This window comes from Squalius cephalus (genome assembly GCF_949319135.1).
Source record: "Squalius cephalus genome assembly, chromosome: 14".
Lineage (NCBI taxonomy): Eukaryota > Metazoa > Chordata > Actinopteri > Cypriniformes > Leuciscidae > Squalius > Squalius cephalus.
Window position 1 is genome coordinate 33,790,819 of NC_137135.1, and position 25,175 is coordinate 33,815,993.

Here is a 25,175-nt window from a genome sequence, read left to right on the forward strand (position 1 = left end):
TTTAAGAGTGATATTGATTGAATATGTATGTCGGCCTTAAAAAATGACACAAATAATGCTTAATTTCACCTTAAAAGTTGGTATTTTGCATATATATATACATAAAAAAGGCAGTGAGCCTCCATTATATCTTTGCTCTGACCCTTGACTATCGATCTAGAAACTTAATTTCCTCATCTTGATTGCCTACTTACAAAAAAACTAGGGGAAAATGGTCCAACGACTGAGCAAGATAGGCAATTTGGCGGCCATTTTGATATGCAAATTAGAAGGTCAAAAACTCAAAATTTTGCTTGGGAACCAGTTTTTTTGGATTCAGCACCCTTGAAATATGTAAAGTAGGCCGGTTCCCGACTTGTACCCATAAATGCTCCTCACTTTCACTTTTTGGGTAATCCCATCTAGACTAATAAAAAAATAAGAGGGACTGATGTCATCAAAAAGGAAAGTTGTTTCAGAAGCAGTCATTACATTTTGATAAAAGATTTTAAAGATTTTTATTTATTTTTTTTAAATAACATGCACTGATGATTCATTCACAATAAGACCCAAAATAGCTATTTTGATTTCATGTGGACTTGAATCCTGCTGCATTTTAAAGATTAAGGATCCCAGGACTGTAAACTTGAAGGTCTTGCTATAAACAACAGCAAACCAACAATACATGTTTTGCTCAAATGTATTGTCATCAAAGTCATCAAATGTATCTCTCCAAGCTCAAATGTTCGTCATATTTTATGTTGACCAAAATTATTGTGATCTCGACATAACTGGTTTTCTCATGATAACGGCTTCATTTTTCTGTGTACTCGTAAACAAATAAATAATAATAAAAAATATATATATATATTAATGATAATAAAAACAAATTGCTTAACATTTCGGCTTGTTCTGAGCAATGGCGTTTTTTAGTTCTGAGGTCTCCTTTCAAAACACTTTGTTAGTAACTGGAAAAATACTAAAGAACGGTTAATTAAGTGACATTATGCGATAAAATTTTGAAGACAACAATAAAATAAAATAAAATCACTGCTGATTTTTTTCAAAAACAGATCCAGCTGTAACACAGAAAGTGACTTTAGTTGAAAAGCTATGCCTTTGTTATGGTTTTGAATAAGCGACCTCTAGCTGCAAAACTTACATACTGTGCCTTTAATGTCGAAATCACAAGAAAACAACTTAATTAAGTGAACATGGTGAGAGAATTATGGTGATCACAAAAAAAAAAACACTTTTTATAATGTGGAGATTGTGTGAAAATTTATCACGAGAAAACAAGGGGGTTTTGGCACAAGCTTTTAGGGCTTCAGGACAGGAGACATGAAGCAAAAAGACATGCATTATTTTATGCTGATCAAAGTATGTTATCAGTGGTTATTACACGGCTATGTGGAATACTTGATTCTGATTGGTCAACTGAGCCATCCAGCGCTATGTTATCCCCCAATAACAACCTATAAAAACTGATAACACAGGCTCATCCAGGTAAGTCGGCGCTTTACGTTTCCTAGGAACGTTTTTTCCTCGTGGAAGATTTGCGTTTGGTGAGCTAATAAAATATTCTGAGTACAGTTTTTTAATTATGTCATCCGGGTATCACAGACTCGCTCTCTTGTTTCATACAAACGCAGTTGCTGCCCTTATGCAATGATTGTTTGGTACACTATAATGGATTATAAGATAACAGGAAAGATTTTAAAAGCGTTTAATCTCAAATCAGTATCTCTTATCCCCATAATTATTAAATAAGTGGTGAAATACAGTGTAATAAGTGCTTTGACTGTACCGTACAGAGGTCAAGTTAGACTTTCGCAGTGGCACTTACAGGACAAGCATAGATTATGCATTTATTTATATATGGAGAGAAAGTTGAACAAAGACTGTGCATCACTTTTCATCATGAACGTTTGTCCAATAAATCGCAATAAGCTTTGTGCTTTGTAACCTGTCAAAATGACGAACGGCCTTCAGATTTTTCTGTTACTGCTAAAAAATTTCAGTCAATGATAGAAAAGTTTCAGTTAACGCGACCTCTGGTCTCGTATCCCTTACATTTGCCCTGCTTGCTAGCAACTTCTTTCTTTGTGGAAGCTTTGACCTTTAAATATTTAAACTCAAGTCTATATTTCGTGCCTAATTATTTACTTATGTGGCAAGTAGCTGTGTAATAAGCGGGGTCCCGGGGCCCTTCGCGTCAGGGTCCTTATCATCCTGACCGGGTTTAAAACCGTCTGGATGTACATTATCAGATGTTAGATGTTATCAGCTCACTTCCTCAAGTTAGGCCGGATTGCTTTCATAATCATTTTGACCGGTCCAGAAGCACGTGAACTGAACCCTGTTTACAAGTAGTGTGGTTCACTGGCACGCAACAGAGTTCAGAAATGAACTGAACTTTCATGTCAAACGGACATCAACGATCCACTCAATCAATACGAGCGCTTTCACACACACTCTTTCATACCTGCACCATGTTTTCAGAGAGAACTTTCTCGTTGACCTCCAGGATGACATTCTTCATCTCTTCATAAGGCATTCTGTTTGAACCCAAGAATATAGCTGCAACACACACACACACACACAGTTCTGAGCAAACAACACTATAAATGACTGTGTTAAACTAGTGAGGCATTTCTCGTCTGAATGAACATTCGTGCTCGGGCTGCTACTCACAGAGATTCTGGGATGTTTTGGAGTCGAGCACCTTCAGCTCCTTCACCTTCTTCTTCTGAGCGTTTTTCTTGTCTTCAGATCCCTCTTGATCTTTCTTAACTAGAAATGCACAAAAAGAGAGGGTGGTTAAGTACTCGTGTGTTTAAGAAAGTGGCCTCAGATTCAAAAAAGGAGCTGAAAATTATGTTTCTGTAGGGCAGGGCACAGTATGTGACTCTCTCATAAAGGCTACATGGGTTTTTGGGGAGTTGATGAGACACGTCGAGCAGTGTCCAGTCAATACAACACTTCATGTAATACTGCTTTAAACAACAATTTTCTAATTGTTTGATGATTATCATATGTGCAGTTATGAACTCATGTTAACTCAGAGGCTTTTTAAAAATCATATGTATGGGGGGGTTGGGGGGTGGGCATGCCTCCCCCCACCCCACCCCACCGAGAAAATTTAGATTTTCCCGATCTGCACATGTTTGAAGGCCAAAACCAGTAACAGTAGCTTTACAAGCATGTCAATGGGCAGTAGCATAAATTATTTGTCAAGCGGATAACAGATTCTTAAACATGAGAATCAGTTTAAATGTCACAATGAATGATCCACACTACAAAATGGAGATGCAGAATGTTTATGCTTATTGTTGACGATACACAATCACATATTCCAAACAGGAATGGCCTTAAATGAGAAATCTTTCAAGGATTATTTTGCATAGATGTCAAATTTGTGTCGAGAGGCATATATGAACAATTAGTATGAGCATCAAAGATCAGCTTCAGCAACTTGTTTCTTTCCTGAATGAATCAATGTTTTTAGACTAATCTGTTCAATTAATGGTTCAATTGCTCACTCATAAAGACAGTCACTTGTCGCCACCTACTGGCTTAATGATCCAATTTGCGCAAACACAGACAAGTGGAGTGATACAAACAGTGAAACGTCCCAGTGCTGATACTAGTGAAATATTCAAACACATTCAATGTACACAAATATATTTATACAATAATAATGGCAATATATTTAATAGGTGCTGGTGTTGTTCAATTGAGCTTAGGCTATAGTTTCCACTTTCCACTGTCATTGGCAAAGAACGTACAGTATATCTGTGTTAAATAGGAATCCATTATGATAATCTCATTCTGGGCACACACAGTATGCAATACCTGCTCTCCATCCCCTTCTCCTTCTCTCAGTCTCTTTATCTTAATCTGTATATCTTCCCTTCCCAAAGCTGAGCTTTGATTGATTGATACGGATACATACAAACTGATTATTTCTATCGGTCGCTTAAAACTTCTCTTAAAACAGCTGTTTTGCCTCTTATCTCGCACTGTATGCCCATTTACTCAAGCGTGAAGCGCGTCACGCTGGAATCCGCGCTCGGCTCGCGCTTCTGTGAACATATAGCCCTAAAGCCACACTGTGATTTGATTGGTCATCTGGTCACTCGGTGAAGCAGCTCAGATGAGAAGGTTGGTTATCGTCGCGGTGTGCGAATCACTGCCGCCTGCACCACATTAATATTAGGCAATTATTCCACAACCTTCATTATATAGTCTACACAGAAAAATTACCGAGGTCCGGGGAGCTCAGTGGTGGGTACGGCCCTGCATTACAGTATTTATTAATACTTTTAATGAACTCTTATTTCAAGTTTTCATTTTAATTTGAGCAATTATCAATTTATTTATTTTTTCAGTTTTAGTACTAAATGTAAACTTAATTATGTCAGTAAGTTGCCAAGGCAGCATTTTTTTTATTTTAAGTTTTTCATTTAATGGTTTATATTTCATTTTATTCCAGCTTTATTTTAATTGCAAAAAAAATGAATGAATCATTTTCATTACATTTTTGTTTTAGTTTTAGTAATAATTGTATTTTTAAATATTTCTATTTAAATTGTTTAAGTTAGATTTTTAAGTCAGTTCTAGTTGTATTCATTTTAGATTTAGTACTAAATGAAAACTTATTTCACTTAGTTGCTAAGGGTTTTTCATTTAATGTTTATATTTCATTTTCCCCTGTTCTATTTAAAGAGCAGAAAACAAGTTTTAAATTTTGGTTGACAAAAAATAACCATTTTAGTGAACTGCAAAAAAATAAAAATTGATATTGAATTAAAAAAAGATCATGTGCACGTTATTTGTACTGGATTTTATAGTTATACAATTAGTTCATAGATCAAATTTCCACAAAAAACTAAAATAATAATTATAAGAGACTCAACTTAAAAAATCTAAGGAAATATCTAATCCAAAAAAGAAAGAGAACTCTGTGCGCACGCACGCACACACACACACACACCATCAGTGTATTGGAATCTCTGATCTAAAGAGAGACTGTGAGGGGAGCAGGAGGAGGTCAGAGGTCAGGGTTGAGAGTCAAACGACCAACAGCTTCAATGAAACGTGAAGACTAAAGTTCACACTGCTGACGAGTCTCCAGAGAAGGACCACAGACACACACACACACAGCGTCAGATGACCGTCAGCTCGTGTGTGTGATAATCTCCTTCGTTCATAGTGCATGAAACACAATCAAGATCAGATAAACATCTTCATCTCTATCTGCAATCTGGCCTGTTATTCTCTTCTGTCCATGCCTGTCCTTTATTCTTTCTCGATTCTTTCTCTCCTCCATTTTCAGCCACCATTCAAACTTTCTTTCTCTCTCTGTACCTCATTTCCGAGCAGTACATTTGTCTCTGGCATCGGTGTGTGTGTGTATTGAGTTACAGCAGCATATGGAAACGCTCAAGAGAGTGAAACAGCTCTGGATTACATTACACACACGTTGAGTTTTATGTGTTTTATGGGGACTTTCCATAAACACAATGATTTTATACTGTACATGTTTACATCGTCAAAAAGCATCACTTACTATGATTTATAAGCTGTTTTCCTCATGTGGACCAAACATGTCCCCACAAGGACAAGGATTTCTGGTATTGCACATTTCATAACATTTTCATACTCGTTAATGTATTTTTATCTTTTCTTCTTGTAAATGTCCTGCCTTTTAATTTAATTTATTCTAATTATGTTGAATTCACTCAATCTCTTCATTTGAATTCTTAAATTACTCCTTCCAGAAATATATTTTTAGAATACATTAACTAATAAACAAATATGTTTAAATAAATAAACAAATCATTTTAATATACCTAAGAATTAAAATAGGCTACTTGCAACTTCTTGCATTTGTTTTTAATACATTTTTATATTTTTTTCCCTTTTTCATTATTTCTAATTTTATGCATTTTTGATTATTTTATAAATCCCATACTGTAAAGCACAAAATAACATTGTGCATGAAATGTGCAACATAAATAATAAACATCTTGAATCTGAGACTATTAAGGAAAAATAAATAGAAAGAGGGTGAAGACTAGAGAGCGAGATCACTTCACGAATCCGCCAACATCATAATGCGATCTGAAATGTCTGTCAGTGGGTCAGTGTGAGTGTGTGTGTGTGTGTGTGTGTGTGTGTGTGTGTGTGTGTGTGTGTGTGTGTGTGTGTGTGTGTGTGTGTGTGTGTGTGTGTGTTTGATAATGCGCTCAGCCAGTGAACACACAGCCTCTGCAATTCACTGCCTGTGATTCATAAAATGGGATCTGTATTCAAAATGGCTGCTGGTCTCTCTCATACACACACACACACACACACACACACACACACACACACACACACACACACACACCCCAGATGAGATTCCAAAACTCATTTATGAGCCAATGGCGCCTCTGCAGGTCACAATGAAAACTGCAGCATGACAACAGCACATCTGTGTTACATTAACACTACATTTACAAGTATGCGTGTGTGTGTGTGTGTGTGTGTGTGTGTGTGTGTGTGTGTGTGTGTGTGTGCTTGCTCAGTCAGGAACTATGAAACACAGGCTCTTTAATGTTATTGTTTCTGGATTGTGTTGTAAACGTCCTGCTGTCTTTTGTATTTGTGTATTGCCTGAGGTCTATTCATCCATTCGGGCTTTTATCTTCCTCTCATGGCATCCAGCCTCAGTACACAGCTGCTTCATACAAAATAGCTCACACACACACACACACACCTCGAAATGAGGACATATCACTGACATACCATTATATATATATATATCTAAAAGACGAAACTGTTCCTAAAGGGAGGTTTGGTCACATTTAGCTCTCTTCTGATGACACATGACAGTAACTATAAACACCCTAAACTATGCACACACACACACACAGCAGAAAGTTTGTGGCTCCTTCTGTGTCCAGCTGTCTTTCCACTTCTGTCCGTCTCTTTGTCTGTCTTACATTAAAATGATTGTTTTTCTGTGTTTAATAGTTGAGCAAGAGCCACAGACATCATGTCTGCTGTTTCTGGAACTCCTGATCTCAGTTTAAACACACACACATACACACACACACACACACACACACACACACACACACACACTCGCTTCTTTTCCCATACAAGGCAAGAGTTTATGCGATGGAGTTCACAGTGAGAGACAGATACACACACTCGTCCAGCATGTTAAAGTGTAAGCAAGTGAACTCCACCTCATCAGCAAACCAACCACAAGCTCAATACAATTCAATCACACAAAGAGGAACTTTGTTCTTTCATCTCCCTCTCTTTCACTCCAGATTATTTTTAGTCTAAAGTGTATTGCTGACAGCCTCCTTTGTTCTGTAGAAGTTTATGGTGGAGCGCTGGCGCCTCTAGTGGCAGCACACACACACTGCAGACTAATCTTACACTAAACTTATTGCAAAACACCAAACTTTACCTCACTCCCCTTTCAGGGAGTTTTTGGTTTTGAAATATGGAGAAAAGTTTATACTAAACGTTATACTAAAACTTAACACTCATAACAGTCTAGTGAACAGACACACCACCGTCTTAATGTCCACTGAGTGTGACTTACTGAGGAATCAATTAGTCATTTCTTATATTTTACTGAGGCTTTTGTTATAGATACAACCTCTCTTTTGTGGATTTCCTTTCTTGCCGCAGCTTGAGGAAATCTGTTACTTTTGAATTTGAAACTTTGTTCTATTCCAACATTCCGAGAATCAGACAAATTTCAAACAAGCTACACATTTTTAAACCGACGCAAGCACTTTTAAAGTCCTCAAGGAAAGAATGTTTCTCCTCCTGAGAGAAAGGGAATGTACTTGTCAGCAAACACACACACACACACACACACACACACACACACACTCCATACTTCAGTAATCTAATAGAAAACAACTCTCTCAGTAAAACTGCTGCCTGCAGGAATGCAGCTCTGAGAGTTTGACTCTTGAAAGAAAGATTGAAAGGAAAGAGAGACAGATGCAGGAGAGAAAGAGAAAGAAACAGAGCAGGTGGTCGTTGTTTGGGGCTTTAAATGTAAAACACAGCAGCAGCTGACGAGAGACGCCGTCCCTTTAAACTTTAAATGCCCATGATTGTGTGTGTGTGTGTGTGTGTGTTTCAGGGAGTTTCCAGGGCTCCGGTTGCCGAGGGTAACCTCGAGCTGAAAGGGGCCCTTCATCCTGTTTTTGTGTGGAGAGGAAGGAATGAGAGCGGAGAGATAGAGAGGGGGGCGAGCGAGGGGTGACTCAGTGCCAGATGGCAGGGTGTGGTGTGACGGGGGGCGGGGAGAACGACAGGAAGCGGGAGGGGCAAACTCAGGGGGAGGCACTGTGGGCGGGGTTTAGGGTCTGCTCACTTGCGCACCCCTGGTGCATGAACGGTGCAACTGCAGTGTTAAAATATTAAGATGGGATAATTAGTGGATAATGCATAAAATATCAGCTAAAAAAATGCAAACATCACAAAAAATTCATTGCAAGACAATCCAGGGACTTGAATAAGTCTAAAACATTCAGAATACAGAATGTTATAAAGATGATTCCTAAAGGAAAATCAGATGAATCTTTTTTAATTTAAAATTAAATCTAAATTACAATGAATGAAGAAGTTAATACATTTATGAATATTATGACTTTTTTTGGCACATATACTGTATTTATTAGCACCATGTACATGACAGCACATGTTATGTTAAAAAAACTATATACATACACACACATATATACATACACATATTTGAAACTTAAAAACTATACTTAGTACTTTTAAATGATACACACACACACACACACATATATATATATATATATATATATATATATATATATATATATATATATATATATATATATTTTTTTTTTTAACATCTATATTTATTCTAAGGATATATATATATATATATATATAGTTTAAAAGTACCAAGTATAGTTTTTAAGTTTCAAATATGTGTGTGTGTGTGTATATACATATATTTAAAATATAATAGCCTACATTTAAATATAATTTATTCTAAGGATATTTTAAAATTAAGTATTGATAAGGATAGTTTTTAAGTTTCAGATTTAATTGAACTTTTTAACAGCATCAATATCTGGTTAAAAATGATATCAATGTATAAACGAAAGCATAATGTATGTGTGTGTTTTATTATGTATATTTGGCTGTGTAAATCTATTTGTGAGGTCATACTGCCATCTATTGGCACAACTGTGAACTGCAGCATTTCAGTTCTAAACATTTAGACTGATTTATTACAGAAAATTAAAAAATGACAAGAGTATACTGGTGAAAAGTCTTCTAGCTTGAGATTTCAAATTTACCTCACACACACACGCAGACTCGTTTATTTCAATTAAAGTGTGTAATTACATTCAACAGTCTGTCAAAGGACAGAGAATAAGTGTGATAAAGTTGTGTTTTGGCATATAAATTTTAATGTGTTTTCTTGACTGTGACATTGGCACTAAGTGACCTCGGGAGAGAAAGTGTGTGTGCGTCCTCTGCTCCTCCGGCCATGAAGGTCTGCAGCGGTGACGCACAAACACAATACCACTTGAATTACTGATCAGACGCACACACACACACGCTGTGGCTGAACACAATCATATTTTAACTCTCAGGAATGTGGGGATAGATTAGGAACACAGTACACACACACACAGAATAATGATTTTAAATCAATGCTCCATCCGCTCACATACAGACCCACGTCAAGATTTACTACAGCAATTACAGCAACCTAATTACACACACACACACACACACACACACACACACTATGTAATACGTCTATGACTCAGTCAATCTGTCCCTCCTTCACAGCTCAGAGCTCCAGGGAGTCTGTAGGACACACACACACACACACACATACTGGATGTTGTGAAGTTAATAAGATGCTGAGGTGACTGTGCGCAAAAATATGAAGGTCACACACACAGAGGAGGAACAAAACACATCGATCCAAATCTGTGCAAACACACATTTCAATAAACAATCAAACACACAGAGGAGGACATCAATAACACAGGTCCATCTAGACACTGTGGATGCAGCAGATACATGATACATAAGTGTGTGTGTGTGTGTGTGTGTGTGTGTGTGTGTGTGTGTGTGTGTGTGTGTGTGTGTGTGTGTGTGTGTGTGTGTGTGTGTTGATAGATCAGTGTCTATTTCCAACATGTAATTACACACACCGTCGGCTCTTATAAGGCAGCTGCTGCAACTTACTCTCCATCAATGGAGAAACCAGAGTGACGTTTGATAAACTCGAAACACTGCCCTCTACTGACAGATGAGGAAAATACACACTTCAGCTCACACACACAGCTCAACTTAAACATTTCAGATTTTTAATGTTTTGAAATAAGTCTCTTCTGCTCACCAAGGCTGCATTTATTTGATCAAAAAGAGTAATATTGTGAAATATTTTTAATACCCATTTTCTGTGTGAATATATATTAAAATATAATTTATTCCTGTGATGAAAGCTGAATTTTCAGCATCATTACTCTAGTCTTCAGTGTCACATGATCCTCATTCTAATATGAAGATTTGATGCTCAAGAAACATTTATGATTATTATCAATGTTGAAAACAGTTTTGCTGCTTCGTATTTTTGTGGAAACCATCAATTTAATGCATCCTTGCTGAATAAAAGTGTCCTAAAAAAAACAACGTACTGACTCTAAACTTTTGAACGGTTGTGTATATATAAAATGACGGATGAGAGAATTTGTCACAAATGTGTCTGACAGTCTTTAACTTGTATTGACATCAGAACATTCCTGTCAAAACACACATCACTTTTTTTGAACGACAGATGAATCTGATGGACACACACACACACACACACACAGAGAGAGAGAGAGAGTTTGGAAAGAAGCTCCATCTCTCATTCTCTGCTGCGGGCGAGACTGCAGGCGTGCGGCCCGAGCTGCAAACCCACACAGAGATGCCAAGACACACACACACACACACACACATCAAGACCCGCACCAGAGACCAGCTCAGGGTCTGGCCTACAGACACACACAACAACATGATTTCTGCTTCTATCTCTCTCTCTCTCACACACACCCCAAATGTCACTTCAAGGGGACTGTAAGTGTATGTGCTTGTATGTGTGTGTGTGTCTGGACCAGGACACAAGATTTTCAAAAATGTCTGTCTTAAAGGGACAGTTCACCTCAAAATAAGCGTTCAGTCGTTTACTCCCCCTCATGTCGTTCCAAACCTGTATGGGTTTCAATATTCAGCGCGGCACACAAAATTAGACGTTTATCTGAATGTTCACGCTGCTCTTTTCCATATAACAAACACAAACACTAAATAAAGAAAGTCATACTGAAAGTGAATGATGACAGAATCCTTATTTTTGGGTGAAGTGCCTCTTTAAATTATCCCATCACTGTGTGTGTGTGTGTGTGTGTTATTTATATGCCTCTCGTGAAGTCTCCTTTGATGATGTTCTTTCTCGAGACACACACACACACTCTCCTGAGGGTCTATAGCTGTGATGCTTTGGTTTGTTTGACCTCTTTCTGTGCTGGAGTTCACAGTGGACCGTCCAATTAAACACACCAGCACCGCAGACACACACACACACACACACACACACACACACACACAACCTTCAGAAGCACATTATCTCTTATTCTGTCTTTCTCGCTTCATCCTCCAGGGATCTGGCCTCCTTCACTGGCCGTAAAGCAGAAGAACATCACTATTCTCAGAGAAAGAAGGAACGAGCTAAACTGACCGTCACACACATCTCCTGTATCATACGACGGATTAAAGGGACAGCTCAGCCAAAAATGTCAATTATCTCATCATTTATTCACTCTCATGTTGTTTTAATCCATTTGACTGACTGACTTCTGATTTTTTATTTTTTTTTACAGAATATCCAGGTGATTTTTTTATATGAAGAATATTCATATGGACCACTTTTATGAAACTTTTCTTCTGCAGCCAAGATATTCTATACAAAGATTTAAAATAAAATTAATTAAAAAAAAGATCGGTCCCACTTTATATTAAGTGGCGTTAAATACTATGTACTTACATAAAAAAATAAGTACAATGTACTTATTGTGTTCATGTTGTATTGTAAAACACTTTTGCTGCTATTGAGGTGTGATACGGGTAAGGTTAGGGACCGGTGTGGTCCCTAACCTTACCCGTATCATAAATTAATTACAGCTGTAATTACATGCAGGAATTTTTTAAATGTAAGTACAATGTAAAAACATGTAGTTACACAATAAGTACATTGTATCAAATTATTAATTTCAATGTAAGTACATAGTACTTAAAGCCACTTAATATAAAGTGGGACCAAAAGATCCTACAAAAAATACTGTAAAATACAATGTACTTTACAGTTCAAAAGATTGCCTGCATTTTTGTGAAATATTACAATTTAAAACTGCTGTTTTGTAAGTGAATATATGTTCAAATGTAAAGTAATTACTTTTGTGGAAACTGCGATACATTTCTTTTTCTGGATTCTTTGATGAATAGAAGAACAAGCATTTATTCTGAAATATAATCTATTGTAACATTATAAATGTCTTTGCAGTCCCTTTTGATCAAATTTAATTCACATTACTGAATATAAGTATTAATTTATTTTTAAAAAATGTACACAAACTCTGCATGATGAGTTACAATAATAGTAATAATAATAATAATAATAATAATAATAATGTTTGCATTAGAAAACACAGCAACGTCACTAATAATAGCCATAATAGCAAACTATAATGATCCAATTCCAACTAGTGTGTGTGTGTGTGTGTGTGTGTGTGTGTGCGCGTGTGTGCGTGTGTGTGTGTGTGTGTGTGTGTGTGTGTGTGTTAGCTGTAGGTATAATTTTGGCCCCAGTCAACTCATCTGAGCAGAAAACCCGTCATGATTTCTGACCAGGCCGAGCCAGGGGTGTGTAGAAAACATTATGCATGCATACACACTTTCAAACAAACAAACGCACGCCTCTGGAAGCACTCGAAGAACACAGACAGAAATTACATGAACATGTTAATGACGCATAACCAAACACACATTCACACATCTGAGCATCTGTCAGTCAAATACTCTTAAACATCAGCAGAAATTCTCACTGGGGTCCTCTGTGTGTGTGTGTGTGTGTGTGTGTGTGTGTGTTAGTGAGTGAGTTTGTGTATGTATGTATGTATGTGTGTGAGTGAGAGAGTGTGTGTGTTAGTGAGTGAGTTTGTGTATGTATGTGTGTGTGAGTGAGAGAGTGTGTGTTAGTGAGTGAGTGTGTGAGTGAGTGAGTGAGTTTGTGTATGTATGTATGTATGTATGTATGTATGTGTGTGTGTGAGTGAGAGAGTGTGTGTGTTAGTGAGTGAGTGTTTGTGCATGTATGTGTGTGTGAGTGAGAGAGTGTGTGTGTGTGTGTGTGTGTGTGTGAGTGAGAGAGTGTGTGAGTGAGTGAGTGAGTGTGTGTTTGTGTATCTATGTATGTATGTATGTATGTATGTGTAAGTGAGAGAGCGTGTGTTAGTGAGTGAGTGAGTGAGTGTGTGTTTGTGTATGTATGTATGTATGTGTGTGAGTGAGAGAGTGTGTGTGTTAGTGAGTGTGTGAGTGAGAGAGTGTGTGTTAGTGAGTGAGTGAGTGAGAGAGTGTGTGTGTTAGTGAGTGAGTGAGAGAATGAGTGTGTGTGTTAGTGAGTGAGTGAGTGAGTGTGTGTGTTAGTGAGTGAGAGTGAGTGTGTGAGTGAGTGAGTGCGAGTGTGTGTTAGTGAGAGTTTTGGTGAGTGTGTGTGTGTGTGTGTGTGTGAGTGAGTGAGAGTGTGTCTGTGAGAGAGAGAGAGAGAGAGAGAGAGAGAGAGAGAGAGAGAGAGAGAGAGAGAGAGAGAGAGAGAGAGAGAGAGAGAAAGAGAGTGAGAGAGAGAGTGAGAGTGAGTGAGTGAGTGTAAACTGGTTTAGGACTGGTTAATCTGCTCAATACAGCTCAGGTTAAAACACAGACAGATGTTACTAAAGATCTACAGAGAAGTCAAAGATTGAGGTAAAACACAACAGCTGCGTGCACACACACACACACACCCTCTTTCAAGGATTAGCAACTTACAAATACACTCTAAAAACACAGACACACACTACATTACACATGTTGCCAAAAACAAATAATTATGTATATCAATAATTAATAGCATAATACCGGTAGTATATTAATGAAAGGAATATAAACAATGTTTCTATTAAAGCTCCAATGAAGAATGCATGTGAATATAAGTGTAAGAATATACGTATAAGTGACACTGAAACATTACAGATGTACAGCAGAAACAACGGAGACCTGTGTAGGACATTCAGAACCCTGATATTATATTATCTCAAGATATCCTAACCATAAAAAAATGCTGTCTGATACTATAATGGTTTGTTGTATATCTTTATCTACTCATCTTTAAAGCAAAGACCACAGTCTAGACACAAACACGAATGAGGTGTGTGTGTGTGTGTGTTTCTCCAGTGCTTGAGATCTGACCCTGATATCAGTACACACAGACTCTGATACTGTGCTGAAGGTGTGTGAACTACAGCTGTGTACCTCATGTTGTCCACCTGCGAACTGTGTGTGTGTTGCGAGTCGTCACACATGAGTGAAGCAAAAATCTCTCTCTCTCTCACACACACTTCACAGCATCTGTCAGCTTCACTCACCCACTGAAATGAAAATCAGTGAGAACTGACAGCTTTATAAAACTTTAAACCTGCAGCTAACCACTTTAAACACACACACACACACACAGAGAGAGAGAGAGAGAGAGAGAGAGAGACGGAAGCAATCATACGTGAGAAGTTGGAGATGGAAAGAGTTGAAGCAGAAACCAGAGAGAAACCAGTCGCACACACTCTGAAAGTAATGACTCTCTCTGTGCCGCTTGTTTTCACACTTGGCCTGTTGTGTCACATGATCCAGGAGTCGGAGAGCGGCACGCAAGGATTCGGACGGATAACTGAACACTTCAAAACAACTTCAAACCATCTCAGGGAGGATCCCTTTAGGATTGTGTGTTATGATACACTGACACTAGAAATGAAGATGACAGAATGAGGGGCTTATTAAACATCTGATGTGAAAATGATGGCTTGAAAAATTCAACCAGACCACCTCATATCAAAGTGAGGAAATTACAACAGAAATGTTACTGTTATATTATAAATATGTACACTACCTTTCAAAATTTGGGGTCAGGATGATTTTTATTAAAGAAATGAATACTTTCAAACATCAAAAATAAATCAAATTAATTAAGAGTGGCATTTGTCATGGTACAAAAGATTTCAGAGAATGTGTTGTGTACTTTTGAACATTCTATTCAATAATTATGAATTGTGACCTTGGATCACAAAACCAGTCTCGAGTCGCACGGGTATATTTGTGACAATAGCCAACAATACATTGTATGGGTCAAAATTATCGATTTTTCTTTTATGCCAAAAATCATTAGGATATTAAGTAAAGATCATGTTCCATGAAGATACTTTGTAGATTTCCTACTGTAAATATATAAAACATGTATTTGTGTGAGTGGATGCAGCACAATCGCCAACATAAATGGACAACTTTAAAGGAGATTTTCTCAATGTTTTGATTTTTTTGCACCCTCAGATTCCAGATTTTCAAATAGTCGTATCTCGGCCAAATATTGTCCTATCCTAACAAACCATACATCAATGAAAAGCTTATTTATCCAGCTTTCAGATGATGAATAAACCTCAATTTCAACAAACTGACCCATGTGACTGGTTTTGTGGTCCAGAGTCACAATAAATATGAATATAAGAATATAATTATAACATCATAATATATTTCTATAATTAATATACTACTGTATAAATTGAAAGTGGACTGAACCCTGATCAACAACAACATGATATGAAATATAATATGACCACCCACAGTGAATCTCACTCCACATCTCTGCATATTAAACGTGTTCTGATTAGCTGTGAGAGATCCACGCTGTGCAGCATTTTCACAAAAAATACTGTAAACATTTCATTTTTGGTTATTACGTTTGATGCATTCACAGGGGTTTGAGTTCAGCTCTGTTCAAGAGGAAAACATCCTTAGTATCTCTTTCTCTTGCTCTCTCTCTGAGTTCTGGACGAGAAAAGGACATTGAGTATGAGTGTGTGTGTGGGAGGGGGGGGGGGGGGGGGGGCTGGGGCACGGTCTTTTAATTAAGAGTCACTCCAGATCGTGGCTCTAACGAGGTCACTCTAATGAGGTCACAGGCAGGGGGAGGAGCTACAGTCTTTCCTCAAGAGGACACACACACACACACACACACACACACACTGTACACTGAGTACACTGAGAACACATGGTGAAAAACACAAACATGCAAGAGAGAAAGAGAAGGTGCCTTTGGCTGGTAATTGGAAACACATACAAGCGTCTCTCTTTGTTTCTTTCTCTTGTTCCTCTCTCTCTCTTTCTAATTATTTTCCTCCCTCTCCACTCCATCTCTTTACCTCCTACAGTTTGTCCTCCGTTCACCAACACCTCCGTCTCTCCGATTATATTTTTGACAGCACAGTGACACACAGGACTTGAGAAATAAAAGAAAAAGACCACACACACTCTTCTTCAGCACGGTATATGTGTGCAAGTGTGTTGTCATTTCAACACCATCAGTATGGACACCATCACATCACACTGACAGACACGTCTGTGTGTGTGTGTGTGTGTGTGTGTGTGTGTGTGTGTACACATGGGCCCAGTGTGCACAATTAATTAAGACTAAAATAGTGTCCTTGGGAACCAAAACCACAGATGATATGATTCAACAGATGGAGAGGAGAGAGATACAACAACAGAACGAGATAACACAAATGCACATTTAAATACAAGAAAGAAAGAAAGAAAGAAAGAAAGAAAGAAAGAAAGAAAGAAAGAAAGAAAGAAAGAAAGAAAGAAAGAAAGAAAGAAAGAAAGAAAGAAAGAAAGAAAGAAAGAAAGAAAGAAAGAAAGAAAGAAAGAAAGAAAGAAAGAAAGAAAGAGATGGATAGAAAGACGTGAGGAGTTTAATCAGTGATCTGAAGGGACTCAATAATGAGACGCCTGACAGGAAATGTCAATGGAGAGAAAGACGGATAGAATAACAGAGAGAGAGAGAGAGAGAGAGAGAGAGAGAGAGAGAGAGAGAGAGAGAGAGAGAGAGAGAGAGAGAGAGAGAGAGAGAGAGAAGGAGGGATAAACAAACACAAAGCATGAAGGAGAATCCAATGAACAAACGAGCGGCGATGAGACCATTTACAGCAGCAACAAAAATTATAGATGATTACAATCAATCCCAGCATGCACTGCCCTTCACATGACCTTCACACACACACACACACACACACACACACACACACACACACACACACACACACACACACACAAGGACATTATGCTAACATGGAAACTGAAACAAGATAGAAGAACAAATGAAAGATGAGATAGATGAGAGAGAGAACGACTGGAGGTCACTAAATCTTCAGTTTGACAGATTGTCAGATGGATTAAACACACACACACACACACACCAGGATTATTAAACGAGTATTAAATATATATACAAACAGAAAGATTAAAGACTTGTAATATCTGTATTTCTGTAAGATTAACTCATGTCAACATGTGTCGTGTCACATCAAACATGAACTGAGCATCTTCTTCACGAGCTCCACTGAGATTCTCCATCACAACGACTGTCTCCATCCATCATCTTATTAAAGCTTAAGTTATTTACAAAATCTAAGTAATCAAAAAATCAAATAAATTTAAGTACTTGAATTTAAACACTTCAATTGAATTGCTTCATTATAAAACAAATATAATTTAAAGCTGCAGTCGGTAACTTTTTGGGGCTAAAAATTATCCCAAATAAATTTGAGCTAATACAAATACATGCTTGCCGTAGCTCGATTCACAACGGTAAGCTTGTAATAATGTTTTTAACTCCAGTGTATTTCCGCGGGAAATTCGAGCATGTCTTTGCGTCATCACGTCACATCTGTACACATAAAGAAGAGTCTCGGCTAGTAGGCGATGAGTGTGAGGATGTTGGAGATTTATAGCCTTTTCTCACAGCACTTGATATAATTAAACTTATCAATTTGATGCCGGATCCAGAAAGGTTCAAAGGACAATCACCAGGAGATTCACCCACTGTAAAACGCAAAAGACTTCAGACTTCAGAGAAAAAGAGAGACTGCAACCAGCCCATGCGAAAACAAGGATAATATCGGAAGGGCATTAAATGTAATCCCGCAATGCTGATGTTGTTAACATTAACAATTTGAGAACAAAGTATAATTTGCACGGTTTGACGTGATATGATAAGCGATCGTTAGATTTAATCAGTGCAGTTTACTGTAATGCTTCTTTTTACCTTAGTTGGTCAGAACAAAAGTGGATGTTACTTGTTCAGATGACATTTTCTGGTGAAAATTCATTATGTTGGTCATACTTCCAAAAAGTAGAATCTGTGATTGCGAATGCCAGTATCCACACCGGCGGTGATTGACAGCCGCACATTCTCCTCAAAACATTGGATTCATCCGCGCTGTGCCGTGCCGAGACACAACCCACGTAAAGTTGATAATTCGGCAAATAACTGCAATTGCAGATTTCGAACAGAGATGGCGACAAAGAGGAAAAACTACGGACTGTAGCTTTAAATTAAATTTACAATTAAATTTAAAGGGGTGGTTGATTATGATTTCACTTTTCTAACTTTAGTTAGTGTGTAATGTTGCTGTTTGAGCATAAACAACATCTGCAAAGTTACAACGCTCAAAGTTCAAAGCAAAGGGAGATATTTTCTTTTAAAGAAATCGCTTTTTAAGGACTACAACAAACGGCTGGTAGAGACTACACCACATTCCTCCCGGGTTAGTGACATCACCAACCCTAGAATTTACATAAACCCCGCCCCCAGAACACGATTTATAGATTATCATGACAGAATATGCTAATCAATGACTAGAAGATAACTACACATCAGCTACAATGTGTGTAGTAATCAACTAACCATTCAGAAATGTTGTCTACATGTTGTCACTTTTTCTTGAGTCTCTCCATCTTTGTCCGACTCTGGTTTGAACATAAAAGTTTTTGAAATTTTCAGTGCTTTTGTGTGTGAGGTAATCGAAGCTGCTAAGGACAAAAGCTCTTGAAGCTCCGCCCCCTGTGCCGGGAGCAGCAGCTCATTTGCATTTAAAGGGACAGACACAAAAATGGTGTGTTTTTGCTCACCCTCAAAAAAGTGACAATTTTAACATGCTATATAAAAATATCTGTGGGGTATTTGGAGCTAAAACTCCACATACACACTCTGGGGACATCAGAGACTTATTTTACATCTTGTGAAAAGGGCATTATACCACCTCTTTAAGTATAATTTTTTTATACATCATGAATTACCTAAATATAAACAAACAAATAAAATGTAATTATACTACAATGTATACTAAAATGTAAGTACTTGAATTGAATAAATAAATACAAAAAATAAACTAATCAAACATGATGGCAGTTGATGGCATTTGGAAGAAATATTAGTTTGAGAAATCCTTTCCAGGGTTTATTTTAGTGATCTCCAACACGTAAAACCCACCGCTCTCTCTCTCTCGTTCTCTCGCTCTTCCAAACGACCAGTAATTGTCAGAGAAAATGATGGTGGCAGATGGCTATAAAAGTGTAATTTGTTCTTTTCTTCCCCTTTCCAACAGAAAGCAGGTTCTCTGCTCTCCTCCCACCAGCGAACACGAGGATGATGAAGGTAGTGTGGGTGAAACTCTTCCTCCCAGAACTATTAGTTCACCCATTCACTGATGTGAATCTCAGAGGAACAATGTCTGGAGGAGTGTGTGTGCTAAAAATAATCACACACTCGCACTCAACCTCCTGCGGAGAGTCTGCAGTGGTTCGAGGACTAAAGGTCTGATCAACGGTTAATTACTGGCATCAGAGCGAACCCTACAATTAACACCCCGAGAGTCAGAGCTCGTGAACGGTCATCCCGTTCCTCAGTCTGATACCTTGATTTCAGAAGTTACTTTCTGCAAGATTTCATGTGCTAATCAATTGCATTGTGCAGTCTAAAAACTAAACGAACAGATCTGAACATGTCAGCACATAATTATGCCTTCGGAAAGATAACAAGGTTGACTGATTTATAGTCAGAGAATGGCAAGTCGCATTTAAGTCTGGTAATTCCACAAATATCTTTGCAATTTCACTTTTCAATTATCCTTCACTATACAAAATCAAAATAATGGGCTTCCTGCAATTTTTTGACGAAATAAAAGCTTGACGGTTTAACGTCTGGAAATTAATCAAATATTTGTTCTGATATTTCTAAAATGTCTTTAATTTCACTCCTCAATTATCAGTGGCACAAAAAAAAAAAAAAATCACGGTAACAGCATCAATGTTTTAAGATCATCCTCTACTGATGAAGATGAAGTGATGTAGAAGACTTCAACCCCTGACATATGGAATAATAGTCAGGATTTTTTTTCTTCTTTAAATGTAATCGTTTACTGAAACCATTTTCCCCAAAAAATGGCTACATCAGGCTTTTATGGCTCATATAGTAGCCTATGATATAGTGTGATATGATAAAAACATCTCAATTTTATTCAGAGGTCCAAACTGAGCAAAAATATTACATTTAGTGCAGAGGCTGATATTTATATAGACAAAAGTAAGATGAAATTCTGATCTTTATAACAGTATAGATTATACATATAATATATATATAAGTCTTCGCTCTTTATCTGCCAATAATGTCTTAAGATGATATATAAAGGCTTAGTTTTATGATCAAAGCTCTGTAGTTTAAAAAATATATAATGCAATGCAATGATGATTGAGAGTTGAACAAATAAACCTTCCTTAAAAGCCTGATGATATTTGAGACACATTTTAACGGATATTCAAGTAGGCTAAATCTAAGTTGCTTTAGTGTTCATCTTGAAATATAACTAACAACATAAAATTTATTCTTACGTTTACTTTAGAGGAATCATTAAAATTCACAGCAAAGAGACACTGATTTTATCAGAACAATCACAATTAATGTTTTTCCCCAAATCGTGCAGCCCTAATACACACTGAATACTACTTTCTTTCAAGAATAGTTTGCAGTACGCTAGTCTGAACAGAGAGATTCAGATGTTTGGTGACATTCAGCTGTCGGCTCTAAAGCGCTTCTACATTAGCGCACGGCCAGAGAACATGTGTTCCTCAAACCGGCCTGTATTATTCATGGACTCTCTCTCTCTCTCTGGTCTGAGTCGTGCATGATGATGGTTTTAATGGAGCTTGTGCATTTACAGACGTTTACAGAGGGGTGGGGGGGTAGTCAGAAAGACGAGTGAATCTGATCCATTAGGAGCTCATTAATATCATCCAGCACTAACGACAGTCATCAGTCACTCCGATCCCAGACAGGAAAATGTGTCCAGATCCACTAAAGGACATGCTAGTGAAAGTCTCAGGTTAGATGATAAACTTATGGGAAAATCCTGGATTGTGATTGAAATAGCAGCAAGCGTCCAAGAGGATCAGTGTGACCAGCACTTCAAATTCACACACTTGCTTTGCTTTTAAGGCGACGTACCAATCAAAAGCAAAAGAGAAAGACAACGTGCTTCTTCCTTAGATGATATATATGCACATATAAATGGATCAAAAATACTGAAAAACAAAGAACATGCTGATAAGATGACCAAAAAAATGGACACTGATGAGTTACAAAGTGTGTGTGTGTGTGTGTACCAGCAGGCTGATTCAGAGGCAAAATAACTGCAGGCCAAACATGCCCTCAAAACACAAACAGATACATTACACACACACACACACGACACAAACATTGGTTTTTATACTGAGATCGCCTTACCTAAACAAACTACTAAACCTATATTTTTACATTTCAATTAACATTGTTTAGTTTATTTTTAACCTTTTGAATTATGGGGACAGTTTGCATGGATAATACAGAAGAAAGAAAAGGTTTTGCAACACTGTGAAGCCAATTTCGGCTCCATAATGCCAGTCAAGCCCTTACACACACACAAACACAAAGAGCAGCACATTTACACACTTATTTTTCTTCACATTTAGTGCACTGAAGTCAGCAGAGAGCACACTTTAAAGCTTTTTATCAACACAGCAACACGGCCTTTTGCTAAGGAGTTCAGGGTGATTGCTGAATGAATAAGTCATTTACATAGTGCTTTCATATGTACTAATGTACACCCATAGCGCTGGGGAATTCACCAGTGTAATACTCACATGCACCATTCTAGGATGTTGTGTGTGGTTGCCATGTAAGCAGGGCCTGAAGTTAACTTTTTTGACCACCAGCCACTGTGGCGGGTGGATTTAAAAATCCACCCGCCACAGTGACTTTTTACCAGCCAATTTTTTTTTTTTGGCCTCATAAAAGGTGAAAAAAAAAAAAAGGATTTGCGCAAACATTTGTTCTTTAACTTGTAAGAATACACATTTAAGTGCTGTCAAGTTATTAACGAGATCCATACAAGTAATAATAATTCTTAGAATACAGATATAGACCTAGTGCAGCTCGTATGTAAACAAATCACACGCGGCTGTGTTGATGGCTGGGCAGCTGTTAGTTACAGCGTTCAGGAACCGTTAAGCAGAACTAAATTAATATTGTTATTACTGGTAAAGTTATCGGGTAGGCTACCGGACATTTGGACACAACATCTGTGCAACTGTCATTGTACTGTAGCCTATGTCAGCGTTGCATTATCTCATCTCATCTCATCTCACCAACAGTTCAAACAACTCACACATTCAAACGTAACTTAGTCAGAGAAGACGCATCTTTCTCTCCGATCACATACGTTCCGAAACACTCAAACTGCGCTGCTTTCACAGATGCTTTCTTTACTCCAGTAATGTGCCGCCACATTTTTAGCTAAAATCCAACGAAACATACAACTTCGTTTGAATGTCAAAGAACAGTTGCAAAAAACACACACACACACAAAAAAAAAAAAAAAAAAAAATCGCCCCTTTAGTTACTGTTGCTATGTCCGACAAGCTACACCGCGCGCGCTCACGCCAAACCATGATCTCACGCAATGAAAAACACATCGCGCAGCAGAGAGGACACTGACAACACGCTGACAGACAAGACAGTCCAGGTTACTTTTGATATTAAACAAAGTCTCAACGTTAAAATTTGGTCATTTTTAAAGAAATTTAGACAATACCGTTTTGTGGCTCTGTAATGTATCTTGACAGATCGCTGTGGTGCCTCAAGTTAAAGCTGCTCGTGAACCGATCATCTCTTCCTTCTAGTTAATTTATAGCATCAAATGAACATGAATGAACATAAGAAGGAATGTAGTTTTAACTGCGGAAAGATGTCAGTAGGCTTACTCAGTACACTCCGTTTTTTCAAGTTCAAATCCTCCAACGTTGAACTCTCCTGACTGCTTTGTCGGACAAAAAAAAGACGGATTCGGCGGATTATGATTGGCCAGATCGCCTGTCAATCAAACTCCCCGCGAAGGGTCGATTCTCATTGGCTGCCTGCCAATGTGGCAGGTAGATTGACAGTGTTACCCGCCAATTGAAGAATTCACCCGCATTTGGCGTGTGGTCGGGTGTTAATTTCAGGCCCTGCATGTAAGTGCTATGGTATTTTGGGTGGTTGCCATGTAACTCACCTGTGAAAACCTCACTAGCACCATTCTAGGGTGTTGTGTGTGGTCGCCAGGGCGTTGTTATGTGGTTGATACAGTGTTCTGGAAGTTGCTAAGATTTGCTTGGTGGTTAATAAGGTGTTAATATGAGGGTTGCTATGAGGGTGCTAAGGTGCTCTGGGTGGTTGCTAGGGTATGGTGTGAGGTTACCAAGGCACTGATAAGGTGTTCTGGTGGATGCTAGAGAGTTCACCTGTGTTGTGTGTGGTTACCAAGGCATTGCTAGGGTATTCTGGGGAGTTCAAGGGTCAACTGATTGCATCACTGTGAAACATCTAATGTACAGAAATAGTTGACTGCAGAATGCTGCCATTGACCAGTCACAATGAAGCATTACAGAGCGCTGTAGAATACCATGAATTAACACAAGAAACGACAAATAAAACCAATATGATAGTGTGAGAGAAACAGAGAGATCGAGAGAGAGACTTAAGTGACAGACTCAAGAGATTTCACATTACTAAAGACATCATCATAACAGCCTGTCAAAACAATAATGTCAATCTGCACCTGTCTCAGACACACACACACAACCAGCCAAAACAACACTCTCTACACACACACACACACACACACACACACACACACACACACAGAGATGACAGAAACAAGCCTCTCTCTCTCAGGGTGTGTTAGATTGGAGCGAGTGATGGTCTCAGAATTCAGGAAAAAACTGATAATGAAGCGGAAAGAGAGACAGACACTCTGAAAGGGACAGGAGAGACAGACAGAGTGTGTGTGTGTGTGTGTGTGTGTGTGTGTGTGTGTGTGTGTTCTACTGTGAGTTTGTTGGAGGTTTGAGGCCTGAGGGTTTGATATAATGAGACTCTGATACGCGCGCACACACAGAGACACCTGAAATATTCACTCTAACACACACCGTGTTCCCACCGTACAACCCACACACCTGCCTAAAATATTAACACACACACAGCTAATGAAAGAAACTGAAGCAGCACACACAGAATCGAATCAGAGCTCATGGGATTTGGGAAGCCATTTACAACATGGTTTTTTTTTTCATATTTTCATATATTTTGATATAAACAACAAACACAATCACACATGACCAGACCAGGAATAACAAAAAAACAAGAACATCAGAACACGATTCTAGAGAAGAAACTGAAGTACATGTGATTATTTCCCCAGTGTAAATCTCACTATCATGATGAATAAGTAGGGCTTCATTGAAATCACTAATGCTTGACTTGCCAATCATCACTTCTAGGTAGAAAGAAAGTGGGCGGAAATACTGTAAGAGAGGGAAAGTAAAGGCTAAAGCAAATCCAGATTGTAATGTAATCCAGCTATTAAAAGAGTTTAAGAGAGAGAGTGTCAACCCATGCATGAAGGCAATCAGATGACAGAAGAAAG

General features: G+C 38.0%; 1 protein-coding gene across 1 annotated transcript in view; it reads right to left on the minus strand.

Moving 5' to 3' along the window:
* The window catches only part of diaph1 (diaphanous related formin 1), a 119,070-nt gene that overhangs the window by 21,743 nt on the left and 72,152 nt on the right, over nucleotides 1-25,175 (minus strand). Inside the window, exons 18-19 of the mRNA XM_079892031.1 lie at nucleotides 2,674-2,772; nucleotides 2,465-2,559 (exon numbers count right to left, since the gene is read on the minus strand). Of these exons, the coding sequence (XP_079748157.1) occupies nucleotides 2,465-2,559; nucleotides 2,674-2,772 (194 nt within the window). The remainder of the gene's footprint in view (nucleotides 1-2,464; nucleotides 2,560-2,673; nucleotides 2,773-25,175) is intronic.